This window comes from Oncorhynchus clarkii, chromosome 7, assembly GCF_045791955.1.
Source record: "Oncorhynchus clarkii lewisi isolate Uvic-CL-2024 chromosome 7, UVic_Ocla_1.0, whole genome shotgun sequence".
Lineage (NCBI taxonomy): Eukaryota > Metazoa > Chordata > Actinopteri > Salmoniformes > Salmonidae > Oncorhynchus > Oncorhynchus clarkii.
In genome coordinates, this window is record NC_092153.1 from 12,115,977 (window position 1) to 12,133,050 (window position 17,074).

General features: G+C 45.8%; 1 protein-coding gene across 3 annotated transcripts in view; it reads left to right on the forward strand.

The window, feature by feature from the left end:
* LOC139412879 (collagen alpha-1(XVIII) chain-like) overlaps window positions 1–17,074 on the forward strand; it is a 71,048-nt gene that overhangs the window by 18,519 nt on the left and 35,455 nt on the right. The window contains exon 1 of one of the 3 annotated variants that reach the window (XM_071159678.1): window positions 8,367–8,742. The exons of 1 other annotated variant lie outside the window; for it this stretch is intronic. In XM_071159678.1, coding sequence (XP_071015779.1) covers window positions 8,592–8,742 — 151 coding nt within the window. In that variant the 5' untranslated portion in view covers window positions 8,367–8,591. Of the gene's footprint in view, window positions 1–8,366; window positions 9,763–17,074 lie in introns of those variants that run through there. One more of the 3 variants, XM_071159677.1, reaches the window with a different exon arrangement.

The following is a 17,074-nucleotide window of genomic DNA, read 5'->3' on the forward strand; positions in this document are numbered from 1 at the left end:
GACCATGGCCCAGTTCCATTTCAGTCCCTACTGCCTAGCCCCCATCCCTTCAGTCTTCACAAATCTGAAAGTCCTGGACAGATATAAGTTACTATTAGTTGAACCCATGAGTGAAATAACACAAACACCAGACACAGCTAATGCAAAATGTGAACCTTCTTAATTAGCTTTTTTCCTCACCTCAGTGGAGTTTGTGTAGTCCACGCGACAGTAGATGGCAGCATTTCATGCATTTTCGTTAATTTATTTGGACTCAGATTCCCATACTCCATAATGATGGTGCCTAAATGCAATGGTTCCCTCTTCGATGCTTCCTTCTACTGGTCGCTGTGTTTATTGTAAGCTTTTTACAGTAAATCAACTTCTCATAGCCGTAACCCACAAGTACATCAGTGGAGGCTGCTGAGGGGAGGTGTCAGTTCTTTGACCATGTAGACCCCCTAGCTAGGCAGTGTCAGTTCTTTAACCATGTAGACCACCTAGTTAGGCAGTGTCAGTTATTTAACCATGTAGACCTCCTAGCTAGGCAGTGACAGTTCTTTAACCATGTAGACCCCCTAGTTAGGCAGTAACAGTTCTTTAACCATGTAGACCTCCTAGCTAGGCAGTGACAGTTCTTTAACCATGTAGACCTCCTAGCTAGGCAGTGACAGTTCTTTAACCATGTAGACCCCCTAGCTAGGCAGTGACAGTTCTTTAACCATGTAGACCCCCTAACTAGGCAGTGTCAGTTCTTTAACCATGTAGACCTCCTAGCTAGGCAGTGTCAGTTATTTAACCATGTAGACCCCCTAGCTAGGCAGTGTCAGTTATTTAACCATGTAGACACCTAACTAGGCAGTGTCAGTTATTTAACCATGTAGACCCCCTAGCTAGGCAGTGTCAGGTATTTAACCATGTAGACACCTAACTAGGCAGTGTCAGTTCTTTAACCATGTAGACCTCCTAGTTAGGCAGTGTCAGTTATTTAACCATATAGACCTCCTAGTTAGGCAGTGACAGTTCTTTAACCATGTAGACCCCCTAGTTAGGCAGTGTCAGTTCTTTAACCATGTAGACCTCCTAGCTAGGAGGTGTCAGTTATTTAACCATGTAGACCCCCTAGCTAGGCAGTACCAGTATACCTGTCTGAGGATGACCATCAGTCTGTCCATCCTGGTCTCAGTGGTCCCAGCTGTCCCTTTTACCAACCCACAGTGTCTTTGAGACAGGACTACCTGGTTGGCCCTGTGGTTATGGATCATGTTTCTCTCCCTTTGTTGTGTTTTTGCCAGTTTCACTACTCAAACAGTACAAACACTCACATAGTCCCGACTGGACCATTTCCCTCCTTCTACGCATATGCATTCACACGTGACTATAAGAATACTCTTATGCATTCACACATGTTACTATAAGAATACTCAGCAGGTGTGTGTGTGTGTGTGTGTGTGTGTGTGTGTGCGTGCATGCGTGCGTGCGTGCGTGTGAGCGTGTGAGTTACATATGCATGTGTGCCTAACCTGTCAAACGGTGTAGTGGTCTACCAGCTGCTTCTACGCATCACCTCTCACTACTCTTAGTCGCTGAACCATGATCCTCCAGTTTGTTTATTTACCCTTCTGATACCCAAGTCCAGGTCAGCATGCTTGGTTGACTAATGTAGATGAAATGGGTTTGAACCCTCAGGTCAGAGAAAAGCACAAACAGGGAGGGAACAGAAGGGAGGGTATGGAGAATGTCTGTGGGAGGTTGTGGAATGCTCATAAAGTCATATTGATACATATACTATAGATATTCATTAGGAGTGCTTGTCTCTCTGCTCTCTATGTAAAGGGTGGGGTTTTAATCTACTGTAGATTGGGTATAGAGTTCTTGCAGGTAACATTACCAATGAACAACCAGCAACGCACAACCAAACAAGAATATTTTCTGTTGTCCAGTGCTACACTCTTAGAAAAAAAAGGTTCCAAAAGGGTTCTTCGGCTGTCCTCATAGGAAAACCCTTTTTGGTTCTAGGGAAAAAAAACGTTTTGGTTCCACTTAGAACCCTTTTGGGTTCCATGTAGAACCCTCAGTGGAAAGGGCCCTACATGGAACCCAAAAGGGTTCTACCTGGAACAAAAAATGATTCAAGGGCTCTCCTATGGGGACAGCTGAAGAAACCTTTTAGGTTCTAGATAGCAAAAACAATTCTAAGGGTGCAGCAATGTTTATGATGTAGTTTACCCTTCTATCTGTGCTCTAGATACATCATAAAGCTGAATGTCATGGAAGATGTTTGGACTGTTTTATTTTATTTTATTTCACCTTTATTTAACCAGGTAGGCTAGTTGAGAACAAGTTTTCGTTTACAACTGCGACCTGGCCAAGATAAAGCAAAGCAGTTAGACACATAAAACATCACAGAGTTACACATGGAATAAACAAACATACAGTCAATAATATAGTAGAAGAAAAAAAAGTATATATACAGTGTGTGCAAATGAGGTAAGATAAGGGAGGTAAGGCAATAAAATAGGCGATAGTGGCGAGGTAATTACGATATAGCAATTAAACACTGGAGTGATACATGTAGATGTGCAGAAGATGAATGTGCAAGTAGAGATACTGGGGTGCAAAGGAGCAAAATAAATACATAAATACAGTATGGGGATCAGGTAGTTGGATGAGCTATTTACAAGATGGACTATGTTCAGGTGCAATGATCTGTGAGCTGCTCTGACAGCTGGTGCTTGAAGTTAGTGAAGGAGATAAGAGTCTACAGCTTCAGTGATTGATTTTTGCAGTTCATTCCAGTCATTGGCAGCAGAGAACTGGAAGGAAAGGCGGCCAAAGGAGGAATTGGATTTGGGGGTGACCAGTGAAATATTCCTGCTGCAGCGCGTGCTGTGGGTGGGTGCTGCTATGGTGAACAGTGATCTGAGATAAGGCAGGGCTTTACCTAGCAAAGACTTGTAGATGACCTGGAGCCAGTGGGTTTGGCGACGAGTATGAAGCGAGGGCCAGCCAACGAGAGTGTACAGGTCGCAGTGGTGGGTAGTATATGGGGCTTTGGTGACAAAATGGATGGCACTGTGATAGACTGCATCCCAATTTGTTGAGTAGAGTGTTGGAGGCTATTTTGTAAATGACATCGCCGAAGTCGAGGATCGGTAGGATAGTCAGTTTTACGAGGGTATGTTTGGCAGCATGAGTGAAGGATGCTTTGTTGCAAAATAGGAAGCCGATTCTTGATTTAATTTTGGATTGGAGATGCTTAATGTGGGTCTGGAAGGAGAGTTTACAGTCTAACCAGACACCTAGGTATTTGTAGTTGTCCACATATTCTAGGTCAGAACCGTCCAGAGTAGTGATGCTGGACGGTCGGGCAGGTGCGGGCAGCGAACAGTTAAAGAGCATGCATTTAGTTTTACTTGCATTTAAGAGCAGTTGGAGGCCACAGAAGGAGAGTTGTATGGCATTGAAGCTCGTCTGCAGGTTAGTTAGCACAGTGTCCAAAGAAAGGCCAGAAGTATACCGAATGGTGTCGTCTGCGTAGAGGTGGATCAGAGACTCACCAGCAGCAAGAGTGACATCATTGATGTATACAGAGAAGAGAGTCGGCCTGAGAATTGAACCCTGTGGCACCCCCATAGAGACTGACAGAGGTCCGGACAACAGGCCCTCCGATTTGACACACTGAACTCTATCAGAGAAGTAGTTGGTGAACCAGGTGAGGCAATCATTTGAGAAACCAAGGCTGTTGAGTCTGCCGATAAGAATGTGGTGTTTGACAGAGTCGAAAGCCTTGGCCAGGTCGATGAATATGGCTGCACAGTAATGTCTCTTATCGATGGCAGTTATGTTATCGTTTAGAACCTTGAGCGTGGCTGAGGTGCACCCATGACCAGCTCGGAAGCCAGATTGCATAGCGGAGAAGGTACGGTGGGATTCAAAATGAGCGGTGATCTGTTTGTTAACTTGGCTTTCGAAGATCTTAGAAAGGCAGGGTAGGATAGATATAGGTCTGTAGCAGTTTGGGTTTAGAGTGTCTCCCCCTTTGAAGAGGGGGATGACCATGGCAGCTTTCCAATATTTGTGGATCTCAGATGATACAAAGAGAGGTTGAACAGGCTAGTAATAGGGGTTGCAACAATTTCGGCAGATAATTTTAGAAAGAGAGGGTCTAGCCCGGCTGATTTGTAGGGGTCCAGATTTTGCAGCTCTTTCAAAACATCAGCCATCTGGATTTGGGTGAAGGAGAAATGGGGGAGGCTTGGGCAAGTTGCTGTGGGGGGTACAGGGCAGTTGACCGGGGTAGGGGTAGCCAGGTGGAAAGCATGGCCAGCCGTATAAAAATGCTTATTGAAATTCTCAATTATCGTGGATTTATCGGGGGTGACAGTGTTTCCTAGCCTCAGTGCAGTGGGCAGCTGAGAGGAGGTGCTCTTATTCTCCATGGACTTTACAGTGTCCCAGAACTTTTTTGAGTTTGTGCAAATTTCTGTTTGAAAAAGCTAGCCTTAGCTTTCCTAACTGCTTGTGTATATTGGTTCCTAACTTCCCTGAAAAGTTGCATATCACGGGGGCTATTTGATGCTAATGCAGTTTTTGTGCTGGTCAAGGGCAGTCAGGTCTGGAGTGAACCAAGGGCTATATCTGTTCCTGGTTCAAATTTTTTAAATGGGGCATGCTTATTTAAGATGGTGAGGAAGGCACTTTTAAAGAATGCCAGTTATCATCTACTGACGGGATGAGGTCAATATCCTTCCAGGATACCCGGGCCAGGTCGATTAAAAAGGCCTGCTCGCTGAAGTGTTTTAGGGAGCATTTGACAGTGATGAGGGGTGGTTGTTTGACCGCAGACCATTACGGATGCAGGCAATGAGGCAGTGATCGCTGAGATCTTGGTTGAAGACAGCAGAGGTGTATTTAGAGGGCAAGTTGGTTAGGATGATATATATGAGGGTGCCCGTGTTTATGGATTTGGGGTTGTACCCGGTAAATTCACTGGTAATTTGTGTGAGATTGAGGGCATTAAGCTTAGATTGTAGGATGGCCGGGGTGTTGAGCATGTCCCAGTTTAGGTCACCTAGCAGTACGAGCTCTGAAGATAGATGGGGGGCAATCAATTCACATATGGTGTCCAGGGCACAGCTGGGGGCAGAGGGTGGTCTATAGCAAGCAGCAACAGTGAGAGACTTGTTTCTGGAAAGGTGGATTTTTAGAAGTAGAAGCTCAAATTGTTTGGGCACAGACCTGGATAGTATGACCGAACTCTGCAGGCTATCTCTGCAGTAGATTGCCACTCCACCCCCTTTGGCAGTTCTATCTTGTCGGAAAAATGTTATAGTTAGGGATGGAAATTTCAGGGGTTTTGGTGGTCTTCCTAAGCCAGGATTCAGACACGGCTAGGACATCCGGGTTGGCAGAGTGTGCTAAGGCAGGCAATAAAACAAACTTGAGGAGGAGGCTTCTAATGTTAACATGCATGAAACCAAGACTTTTACGGTTACAGAAGTCAACAAATGAGAGCACCTGGGGAATGGGAGTGGAGCTAGGCACTTCTGGTCCTGGATTAACCTCTACATCACCAGAGGAACAGAGGAGGAGTACGATAAGGGTACGGCTAAAGGCTATAAGTACTGGTCGTCTAGTGTGTTCGGAACAGAGAGTAAAAGCAGCAGGTTTCTGGGCGCGATAGAATAGATTCAAGGCATAATGTACAGACAAAGGTATGGTAGGATGTGAATACAATGGAGTTAAACCTAGGCATAGAGTGACGATGAGAGAGATATTGTCTCATCATTTAAACCAGGTGATGTCGCCGCATGTGTGAGAGGTGGAACTAAGGCATATTGAGCAGGGCCAGAGGCTCTACAGTGAAATAAGACAATGATCACTAACCAGAACAGCAATGGACAAGGCATTAGGGAGAGGCATGCATAGCCGAGTGATCATAGGGGTCCAGTGAGTAGTTAAGCTGGCTAGAGACACGGCGATTCAGACAGTTAAGGGGCCGGGGCTAGCAGGCAAGCGGAAGAAGTCTGTTGTAGCCTCCTTGTGCAGTTCCATCGGCAGACCATCCGTGATGGATTAGTAGGGTTCCGTGTAGGATTAGTAGGGTTCCGTGTAGTAAAGTTGCCCAGTCCAATTGGCAAAATAAGCAGGTTGTTGTGAGCAGGTTGTTGGGTAGCATCCAGCCATTTTAGCTGCTGCGCCTTCATAAGAAAGGTATTCACTCCTCCGTTCCATGGATGATTTACCCTGAGAGGAGAGGGTTACCTGGGCACCATGTCAACTCATAGAGGGAGGGAGAGGAGGGAGGGAGAGAGCGAAGGGAGGGAGGGGGGAGTGGAGGTAGGGAGAGGAGGGAGGGTGGAGATAGAGAGTCAACTTTGGTGTCCATCTTAGCTATGAATGAAGCTGGATTTTGTAAACGCTATTGTACAATTTGAATGTGGTTTCCTGGTAAGTGGAATAGAACAGAACGATTGTATTATGCCAATCAGATTGAGAAACTTCTCTGGGCTTACTTTTGAGCCAATAAATCAACTTATTTTTGGAAATGAACAGTGTGAAAACCCAAGACCGGTGGAGAGAGGCCCATGCCACACTGGCAAGCCAGAAGAACATCCATTTTATTACCATTTCAAACCAGTCCAACTGAACCATAACAACCTACAGTTATCATCACACCACTTTAAACCAGTCCAACTGAACCATAACAACCAACACTTATCATCACACCAGTTCAAACCAGTCCAACTGAACCATAACAACCTACAGTTATCATCACACCAGTTCAAACCAGTCCAACTGAACCATAACAACCTACAGTTACCATCACACCAGTTCAAACCAGTCCAACTGAACCATAACAACCAACACTTATCATCACACCAGTTCAAACCAGTCCAACTGAACCATAACAACCTACAGTTATCATCACACCAGTTTAAACCAGTCCAACTGAACCATAACAACCAACACTTATCATCACACCCGTTTAAACCAGTCCAACTGAACCATAACAACCAACACTTATCATCACACCAGTTCAAACCAGTCCAACTGAACCATAACAACCTACAGTTATCATCACACCAGTTCAAACCAGTCCAACTGAACCATAACAACCTACAGTTATCATCACACCAGTTCAAACCAGTCCAACTGAACCATAACAACCTACAGTAATCTCATGCAGATGCTAATGCGGAACGACGAGAGAGACAAGTGTGTGTGTTTGTGTGTAACTTTTCCAGCAGAATGAGATATCAGTGCTTCTCTAGGAGTCCATCAGTCATGTGGTTGGGGTGCATTAGGGGTTTAGGAGGGGTAGCAGGGTTGTGGGAGGTCTGTCTGTGTCAGGAGGAATGTGCAACAGCTGGATAGTGAAGGCGGACAGGGACGGGGGTGACGGTGTAACTGGGCATCAGGGGCACCCAGGACTGAGCCAGGCTGTGGGAACCATGGAGCGGGGAAATTACTGGAAGTTTTCCTCAGATGAGGCTATGGGCTGGCCGTTTGGCCCCTGGGGGCCGAGAGCTTAAAAACTCTATTGAATCAGATACGCTCCTGCTGAACCTCTCCGCTCTCAGCTGTTCTCCCTCGTTTTCTTCATCCCTCGCTCTGTCTCGGTTGGTCGGTCACTCACTCACTCACTCACTCACTCACTCACTCACTCACTCACTCACTCACACAGCTGTAAAATAATGAATGACCTCAAAGGTATGGCCAGTTATGTAATACATTTTTACAAGAGCTGTGAGTAGATGATGGAGTTTACCAACCTATTCACATTTATAATGGTAGTGGTGGCTATATGAACCCAGTGAATGGGCCTCCCTCCCTCTCTGTCTCTCTCTCTCTTCCTTCAGTCCCTTTTCAGCCCAGGGGTAGTATTAGGGTTCTATGAGTCAAACCTACCTCAAGAAAGCTCTTCTCACAATCCCGCTAACTTGATCGATAGTTAATTAACTGTAATACACTTTCTGACTGGAGTAGTGTTCCGTAGACAATGAGGAGTAATCACAACATTATTCTTGGAGCTGTGGACTCTTTTTATTTTATTTTGGAAACATTGATTAACTGCTTCATTTGAATATCAACCAGTGTTCCCTATCAAACATCCCAGATATTTTCCTTCTAGGGAGGGAGTGTGTGTGTGGTGTGGTGTGTCTTCTGTCTGTGTGTGTGTGTCAGTGTGCATGTTCTCTTCATTGAGGACTGTGTGTCTGAGGGGACCCACTCATCAACCTAGCAACAGGAGGGAGGGGCCAGGATGTGAGGGAGAAATTCATATTTGCCAATGAAGCCCCTCTCCAGCACAGTAACCCCTCCTCCTCATGTGGATTTCCCTGTGTATGTGTGTGATGATTCTGCACTGGGCCGGTGCAAGGAGTGAAACAGTGAGCTGTGCTAGAGGGAGAGTCAGTGTGTGTGTGCATGCTAACAGTGTGCCTTATGGACAGAGGGGGCTTGAGTGACTGTTGACTAGCCGGCTAGTAGGTGGAGGAACAGTAAGAACACAGACAGAACTCCGTGCTTGTTGGATCCAGTGTTTGTTGTGGAATCTATACTCTCAGACCAGGAGGTTCTGGGTGACGGTGGGTTGAAGGAGCGGGATGTCTAAGATGACGTTGTGGTTGGGCCTTCTCCTGGCTCTCAGCGCAGGTCGTCTGGATGCTTGGTTCTGGAACAAGGACCCTGATCCTACTACCCAAGCCCCAACGAAGGCTCCGCCACTGGGCAAGGCAGGAGGACAGCTCAAGAGAGGTGAGGAGAACCTGGCAGGGGTTGGGGCAGAAATCATCAACGTGGCTGATGGGATCCGTAAGTTTGTGCAGACGTGGGACGCGACCCCAGCCACTTGGACTGACAGAGGAGTGGCGAGCCCTACCACACAGATGGCTAATAAGGAGGAGTCTGTGTCTGGGGAAGGGTCTGGGGCTAAGGAAGGATCTGGGTCTGGGGAAGGATCTGGGTCTAAGGAAGGATCTGGGTCTGGGTATAAGGAAGTATCTGGGTCTGGGGAAGGATCTGGGGCTAAGGAAGGATCTGGGTCTGGGGAAGGATCTGGGTCTAAGGAAGGATCTGGGTCGGGGTATAAGGAAGGACCTGGGTCTGGGGAAGGATCTGGGTCTAAGGAAGGATCTGGGTCTGAGATGGGTTCAGGATCAGGGTCTGGTTCAGCGTCTGGTGTAGGGTCTGGGTTTGGATCGAGGAATGAGTCTGGTGTAGGTTCAGGGACCGGCTTGGGTTCGGGGTCAGGGCTTGGAGAAAGGGAAAGTGTGGTTCTCCCCACTAACCTAACAGGGGTGGTGGAGGATGACCTCACAGGGGTTGAGGGGGTGAAACAGGGCGAACCAAAGACCAACCTCTCTGACATCTCTTCTCATGACCGCAATGGAACCTGCCACCTTGTGCCCTCTGATTGGCCAATCTGCATATCAAGGGGGTCAAAGCATTTCTCGCTGCCCAACTTCCTGAACCACACCTCTGTGGAGGAGGTTGGCGTGGCCCTGAGAGAGTGGGCGTGGCTGGCCAAGGCGGGGTGCCACCATGGAGCCGAATGGTTCCTCTGCCTCCTCCTCGTGCCCAGGTGCCCGCTGCCTGGCCAAGTGCTCAACAAGGTTCCCCTGCTGCCCTGCTGCAGCTTCTGCCAAGTCCTGCAAGACAGCTGCTGGCCAGCCCTGGATGACGGGCGACTTCCTGTAGAGTGTAATTTGCTGCCCGACAGGGATCAGGAGGCGGGGTTGCGGTGTCCGCCATGCGTGTCAGTTAGTAATCGGAAAGGTAAAACCGCGGGTTAGAATGTATCCTGTTTGGAGATACATTTTGAATCCGGTTGTCTGGTCATGACAGGTGTGTGTGTGTGTGTCTGCATGTGCACGTGTGATTAACACACCTTTGTGAAGTAGCATAGACACGCGTTATCCTCACATTTGAGCGACTTCAAAATGCTTGGCGGCGGTGGGGACTTTCAGTCAGACTGCTGATGATTGTACCTTGTTTTGGGGTCAATCATACGCCACTGACGTGCTCAGAAGTGTGACATGAACACAAGCATGACTGACCGGCACTATAGACCACCAACCTGGGACCATTTGCATGTTGTGTATGAATGTTAACGTTAATAATAATGTTTTGTCTGCATAGAGTGGAGACAATCCATGAAATATACATAAAGCATAGGACAAAATCATGCCACAGCATGTTGTTTTCAGACAGTGGAAAATACATGTCCTGCATTCTTCCCAATACAGCATTTATGAGTATTCAGATATGCTCGTACTGTAGGTTGGACTTGTGATTCATGTGATGCAGTAAAGAAGCATATGGAGAAGTGGAAAATGCACACTGTTTAGAATCTGTTCTCCAGGGTTCGGCCCCACAAAAGGGACAGGAAGACTTCTATAAGCTCTACCTGGGCTTTAGCTCTGTAGGCTATGACAGCTCAATAAATCATTCCCTGCGGAGTATGCATGGGAGAATTGATTGTCTGAGTTCAGAGTCACAGCACATAAAACGCATCAAGCCATATTTATCACACAGCTGTTTTCCCGTGGGGATTTGTAAGTGCTCAGGTTTCTTAGCATGTTATTGAAAAAAAATGTCATTGTCCGTGTTAACTTTACTTTTACCAAGTAGGGTAGGAGTTCAGATAAAGTTGAAATGTTATCATAAACCATAGTCCTATAAAATAGGGGTTAGGCTGTAAAGCCACTATTTTTGGAAGGCTCATTTAAAAGAAAAGCATAGCAGTGTACTAGTATATAGATATGTCACTGTTTTCCTCATTGTAATACATGAAAGAATAGGTCAATATGAGACAGGATAGAAAGACTGTTTCCTTATATTGGCTGTACTCATTTCATCATAGTTTGCACTCGTAGTGTTTTTGCCCGACAAGATAAATGACTTCAGAACATGTTCATTTGTGATTTACTTGGTGCTTCTGTTTGCCAAGCAAAGCTGTGGAACAGCACCGTGCTTGTCAGCATGTCGTTCTCTTCTGGGATGCATTCCTAGACTTGTACATACACACTGAATCAAACACACACACACACACACTCAGATGCACACACACACACACACACTCAGATGCGCACACACACACATACACACACACACACACACACACACACACACACACACACACACACACACACACACACACACACACACACACACACACACACACTCAGATGCGCACACACACACTCAGATGCACACACACACACACACACACACACACACACACACACACACACACAGTGCACTCTTTCCTTTGTTTACTTGAGTTCACTTGTCATTTGAGATGGGAGTTTAAATGGAAAGTCCCTGTTTTGTTGTGGAGTTGATGTTAGTCTGTTTTATGGGGACTGTCCCTTAGGCCTCTCTACCACTGTTGTGCCTTTTTCTATTCCAGTATCCTGTTTTACTGAGTTCACTAAGTTTGTCCTATCAGCAATGGAGGTGGAGATGGAGGAAGGGATGCATGGGTTGATGGGTAGGCTGATGATGGACCTATAGGTAGAAGGATGGAAACAAACTATTACAAACAGCCATCTTAAGATTTGACTCAACTATCTGGCTGAAGAGGGTCAACCATCTTGTCAATGTCAATCTACAAAGCATTTTCACGCCACTATCTGTACCAATGGAATTCGGCTTGGTGGGCGACAATCAATCCGACCCTTATCGAGATTCGCCACCTACCTTTCATTGCCATCTTTATATTACATAGCCTCCATACTGCATTCTAGTATTTCTGGGACTCAATCAATGTCTGAAATCAGTGAGCATGAGGATTGGAATGTAGAATGTTTCTAGGAGGAGTGGATGATGCATTCTCAGCAGAGCAGACTACTGCAGTCTGAACAATGGTTTCATCTCATCCACACTGGTGCTGTTATGGACAGTATGGGGTGCGTGGCTGGGGGTGGTAGATTCATGGACAATGATCTGCTCTGGGGAAGAGTGTGGCGATTGTGCTCTCTGGTTTGGGAGAAAGGGTGAGGGTGTCTTTGCGTGCCCCCTTCCAACAAGGAGCTGTCTGATTCGGGCCAGACCGGGGCACTGAATCTCCACGAGGGGTCATGTGTCGCACCCACATTTTTACACAGTCTTTCAGTAACGGTCGAAATGAGTCAATGAAACGTCCAGTCATCCGTGTGAAGAAGAGTAAAGAGAAAAACAAAGAGAAAGAGAGAGTCGTTTGTGTCGGGGATTTACCAGTTCATTACATGTGAAGGTTCACGTTGGTTCACTGGGAAACAAGTGGGTGGTGTAGCATGCTTGTTGCCCACATTGATGTTATCATGCAGTGGATCATGTTTCGTAATAAACAAGTCTTGATTTTTGTAATATCTGTTATGTAAACCGTTTTTACTGGTATGTAGGTAGCAAAACTATTGCTCTACAGTATACCAACCCAAATCACTCAGACAGTTGAATTCCCAGAAGATTCCAAGTATGGGCAAAGTATGGGTAAAGATGTGCCCTTGCCAGAGAAAACCTACCTGCTGTGGCGCCAAATGTTATGTTATGTTATGTGTGACCAATCCAACCATTAGCTTGAATAGCAGAATGTGGCTTTTCTGACATTCAGCCAATTGAGCCAATGTACAAGGTTGGATTTAGTGATGTCATCTTTGTGGAGTGCTCTGCTTTCTTGTTTCCTGTTCCATCATCAATCATTTTTAACTGACCATAGCCGGGGTTTGGCCAATATGGATTAAGGGCTGACCTGGGAACAGTGGAAATGCCATAGATGTCACAGCTGTGTTGCCTCACTCTGAAGTGTTAACTGATGGGCTTTCAGTTCTGGCACTGCTCCCCCTTTCTGTAGCTCTCCAGGTCCAGTTGGTCTGGTCCTCTGGGATGTGTCACAGCTGGAGAGGTTGGACCATTCAGACTTTCTAACAGGGGGGTCCTTGGAGAGGATGGAAAGTGGAGTTAGATACTCTATATCTCAAACACCAGCTGAAACAGACAGCTGACATCTGTCTGACATCTCAAACACCAGCTGAAACAGACAGCTGACATCTGTCTGACATCTGTCTGTTTCTGGTACAGTAAGATCAGTGTTTCACATTACAGCCTGTTCCAATGGTCTTTGATGGGCTCGTCACCAACTGTAACAAGCATTGCAAGTTAGCACCAATAAACAATGATGATGGTTTCATTTTTGGCTACTTACATTTATTTTATTTATTTTTTTACCCCTTTTTCTCCCCAATTTCGTGGTATCCAATTGGTAGTTACAGTCTTGTCCCATTGCTGCAACTCCCGTACGGAGTCGGGAAAGACGAAGGTCAGGAGCCGTGCGTCCTCTGAAACACAACCCTGCCAAGGGTTGCTTCTTGACACAATGCCCGCTTAAAACCCGGAAGCCAGCCATACCAATGTGTGGGAGGAAACACCGTGCACCTGGCGACCGAGTCAGCGTGCACTGCGCCCGGCCCGCCACAGGAGTCGCTAGAGCGCGATGGGACAAGGACATCCCTGCTGGCCAAACCCTCCCCTAACCCGGACGACACTGGGCCAATTGTGCACCGCCCCATGGGTCTCCTGGTCTCGTCCGGCTAAGACAGAGCCTGGACTCGAACCAGGATCTCTAGTGGCACAGCTAGCACTGCGATGCAGTGCCTTAGTCCACTGCGCCTCTCGGGAGGCCACCGGCTACTTACATTACTGTAATTAAAGTACATTCTTATGTCCGTACAGTAGTTTTTGGCACTGTCATCTTGGAACCTGGGGGTTTAAACAAACAGTTGTTTGATGTTCGGCCTCTGGGTCTCTCTGATGCATCATTGAATTAGGAAAATAGTTTTCTGTTGCTCTTTGCACACAGTTAGTAGGCCTTCTTATTTTCCCAAGCAATTACTTATTACAGTTTTCAGACGAAGAGAACAGCACCATTTCTTCAGCACGGTCTCGAGGCAATGAAGCCTTTTACAACAAAGTAGCACTCTGTTAACTTTTTTATTGTTCACTGTGACATACCTAAGTTTATTTAAAACAGAGTGAAACTCAGACATGAGGTAACTAGACGGACTGTAGTTGAGTCAATGTTTGGGTTGCGGGACATTTTAGGTACGCCCTCTTGGCTTGTTATAAGAGGAAGCTCTATGCTAGGATAACAGAAGTGAAGAGGAGAGGATGAAGATAGGATAGAGAGGCGAGGGGATAAAATAATGTTATACAGTACATACGGAAAGTATACAGGCCCCTTGACTTTTTCCACATTTTTGTCACATTACAGACTTATTCTAAAATGGATTCAATATTTTTTTCTCCTCATCAATCTACACATATTACCCCATAATGACAATGCAAAAACAGACTTTGATTTTTTTGTTGTTGCAAAAAACACCTTATTTACATAAGTATTCAGACCCTCTGCTATGAGAGTCGAAATTGAACTCAGGTGCATCCTGTTTCAATTGATCATCCTTGAGATGTTTCTACAACTTGATTGGAGTTCACTTGTGGTAAATTAAGTTGATTGTACATGATTTGGAAAGGCACACACCTGCCTATATAAGGTCCCACAGTTGACAGTGCATGTCAGAGGAAAAACCAAGCCATGAGGTCGAAGGCATTGTCCGTAGAGCTCCGAGACAGGATTGTGTCAGCATTGAAGGTCCCCAAGAACACAGTGGCCTCCATCATTCTGTGCAATCGGGGGAGAAGGGCGTAGGTCAGGGAGGTGACGAAGAACCCGATGGTCACTCAGACAGAGCTCCAGAGTTCCTCTGTGGAGATGGGAGAACCTTCCACAAGGACAACCATCTCTACAGCACTCCACCAATCAGGCCTTTATGGTAGAGTGGCCAGACGGAAGCCATTCCTCTGTAAAACGCAAGACAGCCCGCTTGGAGTTTGCCAAAATGTACCTAAAGACTCTCAGACCATGATAAACAAGATTCTCTGGTCTTATGAAACCAAGATTGAACTATTTGGCCTGAATGCCAAGCGTCACGTCTGGAGGAAACCTGGCACCATCCCTACGGTGAAGCGTGGTGGTAGCAGCATCATGCTGTGGGGATATTTTTCAGTGGCAGGGACTGGGAGACTAGTCAGGGCAGAGGGAAAGATGAACGGAGCAAAGTACAGAGTTCTCAGGACCTCAGACTGGGGTGAAGGTTCACCTTCCAGAAGGACAACGATCCTAAGCACACAGCCAAGATAACGCAGAAGTGTTTTTGGGAAGAGTCTTGTCCTTGAGTGGCCCAGCCAGAGCCCGGACATCTCTGGAGAGGCCTGAAAATAGGGGTGCAGCAACCCTCCCCATACAAGCTTGAGAGGATCTTAAGAGAAAAATGGGAGAAACTCCCAAAATACATGTGTACCATGCTTGTAGAGTTATACCCAAGAAGACTTGAGGCTGTAATTGAGTAAAGGGTATGAATACTTATGTAAATGTAATATTTAGTTTTTTTTAACTTTTAATACATTTGCTAAAATGTCTAAACCTTTTTTTTGCTAAATCATTATGGATTATTGTGTGTAGATTGAAGAGGGAAACATTTTTAAAAATCAATTTTAGAATAAGTCTGTAACGTAACAAAATGTAGAAAAAGTCAAAGGGGTCTGATTACTTTCTGAAAGCACTGTATATACAGCTAAATATATCAAATATATCAAATGACATAAATGTAACTGTTTCTTTTATTCACTAAGGAAGATTGATTCATTCTCAGTGTAATGTGTTGTTATGGATATGAATGACTGCAGGTTTGGTGTATGTATTCATTGGCAAGGAGGGTTTTTGTAGCTACAAGATTTCTCACGGTTTTTCTAGATTGTATTCGTATAGTGCTTTCAATCATGTCTAAAAGTACTTCATACCGTAACTCACCCTCATCCACTAGCACCTACCTGGGGGATACAACATGGCAGCCATTTTGTGCCTCACAGAAACCACCCACCACACATCAGCTCCAACTAGTTTTCTCAATGTATGCGTTGCATGCAAACCCTCCTCCTGGACATATTAAATGATTAGTCAAGGTCTGAGAGCCAGTCGTTAGCCCTCGTCCCGAGCCACTTCAGCATGTTTAGACTGGCAGGCCTGTTGTGCTGGGCTCTGGGTACTGTACTTAACAAAGCTTATTGTACACACACACACACACACACACACACACACACACACACACACACACACACACACACACACACACACACACACACACACACATCCTAGTTTTGTTTTGGGTTCTTTAGTTTGTGCATGACATTCTATGGTCAGTGCATGCATTGTTTAGGCCACTCGCTTCACAAAATGATGCTGCCATGTTATTCCAAATATGGAAGTTCATGATATAGCAGGTGACATACAGAGATCAGGTGAATGAGCTCAGCTGACAGACATACAGTGCATTTAGTATTCAGACCCCTTCACTTTTTCCACATTGCAGTCTTATTCTAAAATTGATTAAATTGTTTATTATCCTCATCAATCTACACACAATACTCCATAATGACAAAGCAAGAACAGGTTTTCAGATTTTTTTGCAAATTTAAAATGTGCACTGTAGGCCATGGATTTTCCAATCTGGGGGAGGTGGGAATATATTCCCTATTGGGATGGGACATCTGTAGTACGTAATCGACAGGATATTCCCTTAATCTATGTCTGACTGGGAATCCCTGGAAAGCTGCAAGGTTCCCTATTACTGCAGTGCTGTGGAACGTCTCTGAGCGTTGCCAGGATAGCGTGAAGGATCAGACCAGTGTGGAGAATCATGGAATCATGTCAGATTGGGAACAGGGAAGGGAAGCTGCCTGCCTGGCCAGCCACCCTGGTCCTATGTGGCTCAGCTACTAAATGACTGAAATGAAATGTGATCCTGGGATGTGGTGGTGGTGTTCCCACGTTCTCCTCTGTCAGCACGACATCTGCCTGCATGGGAATCCCCATTCAATGCAGTGCAACTCAGTCCCAGTTGATTTTGTATAGTGCAGTACAAGTGAGTGAGTCGATGGATTCTCTGTTATGACATCCATGTTGGTAAACATGGCTGGTATGTAACTGACAATACTTTCTGACAGCTATAGTGGATACATTCCATATTCCTCTTTTGTTCTTTCTCTCTTA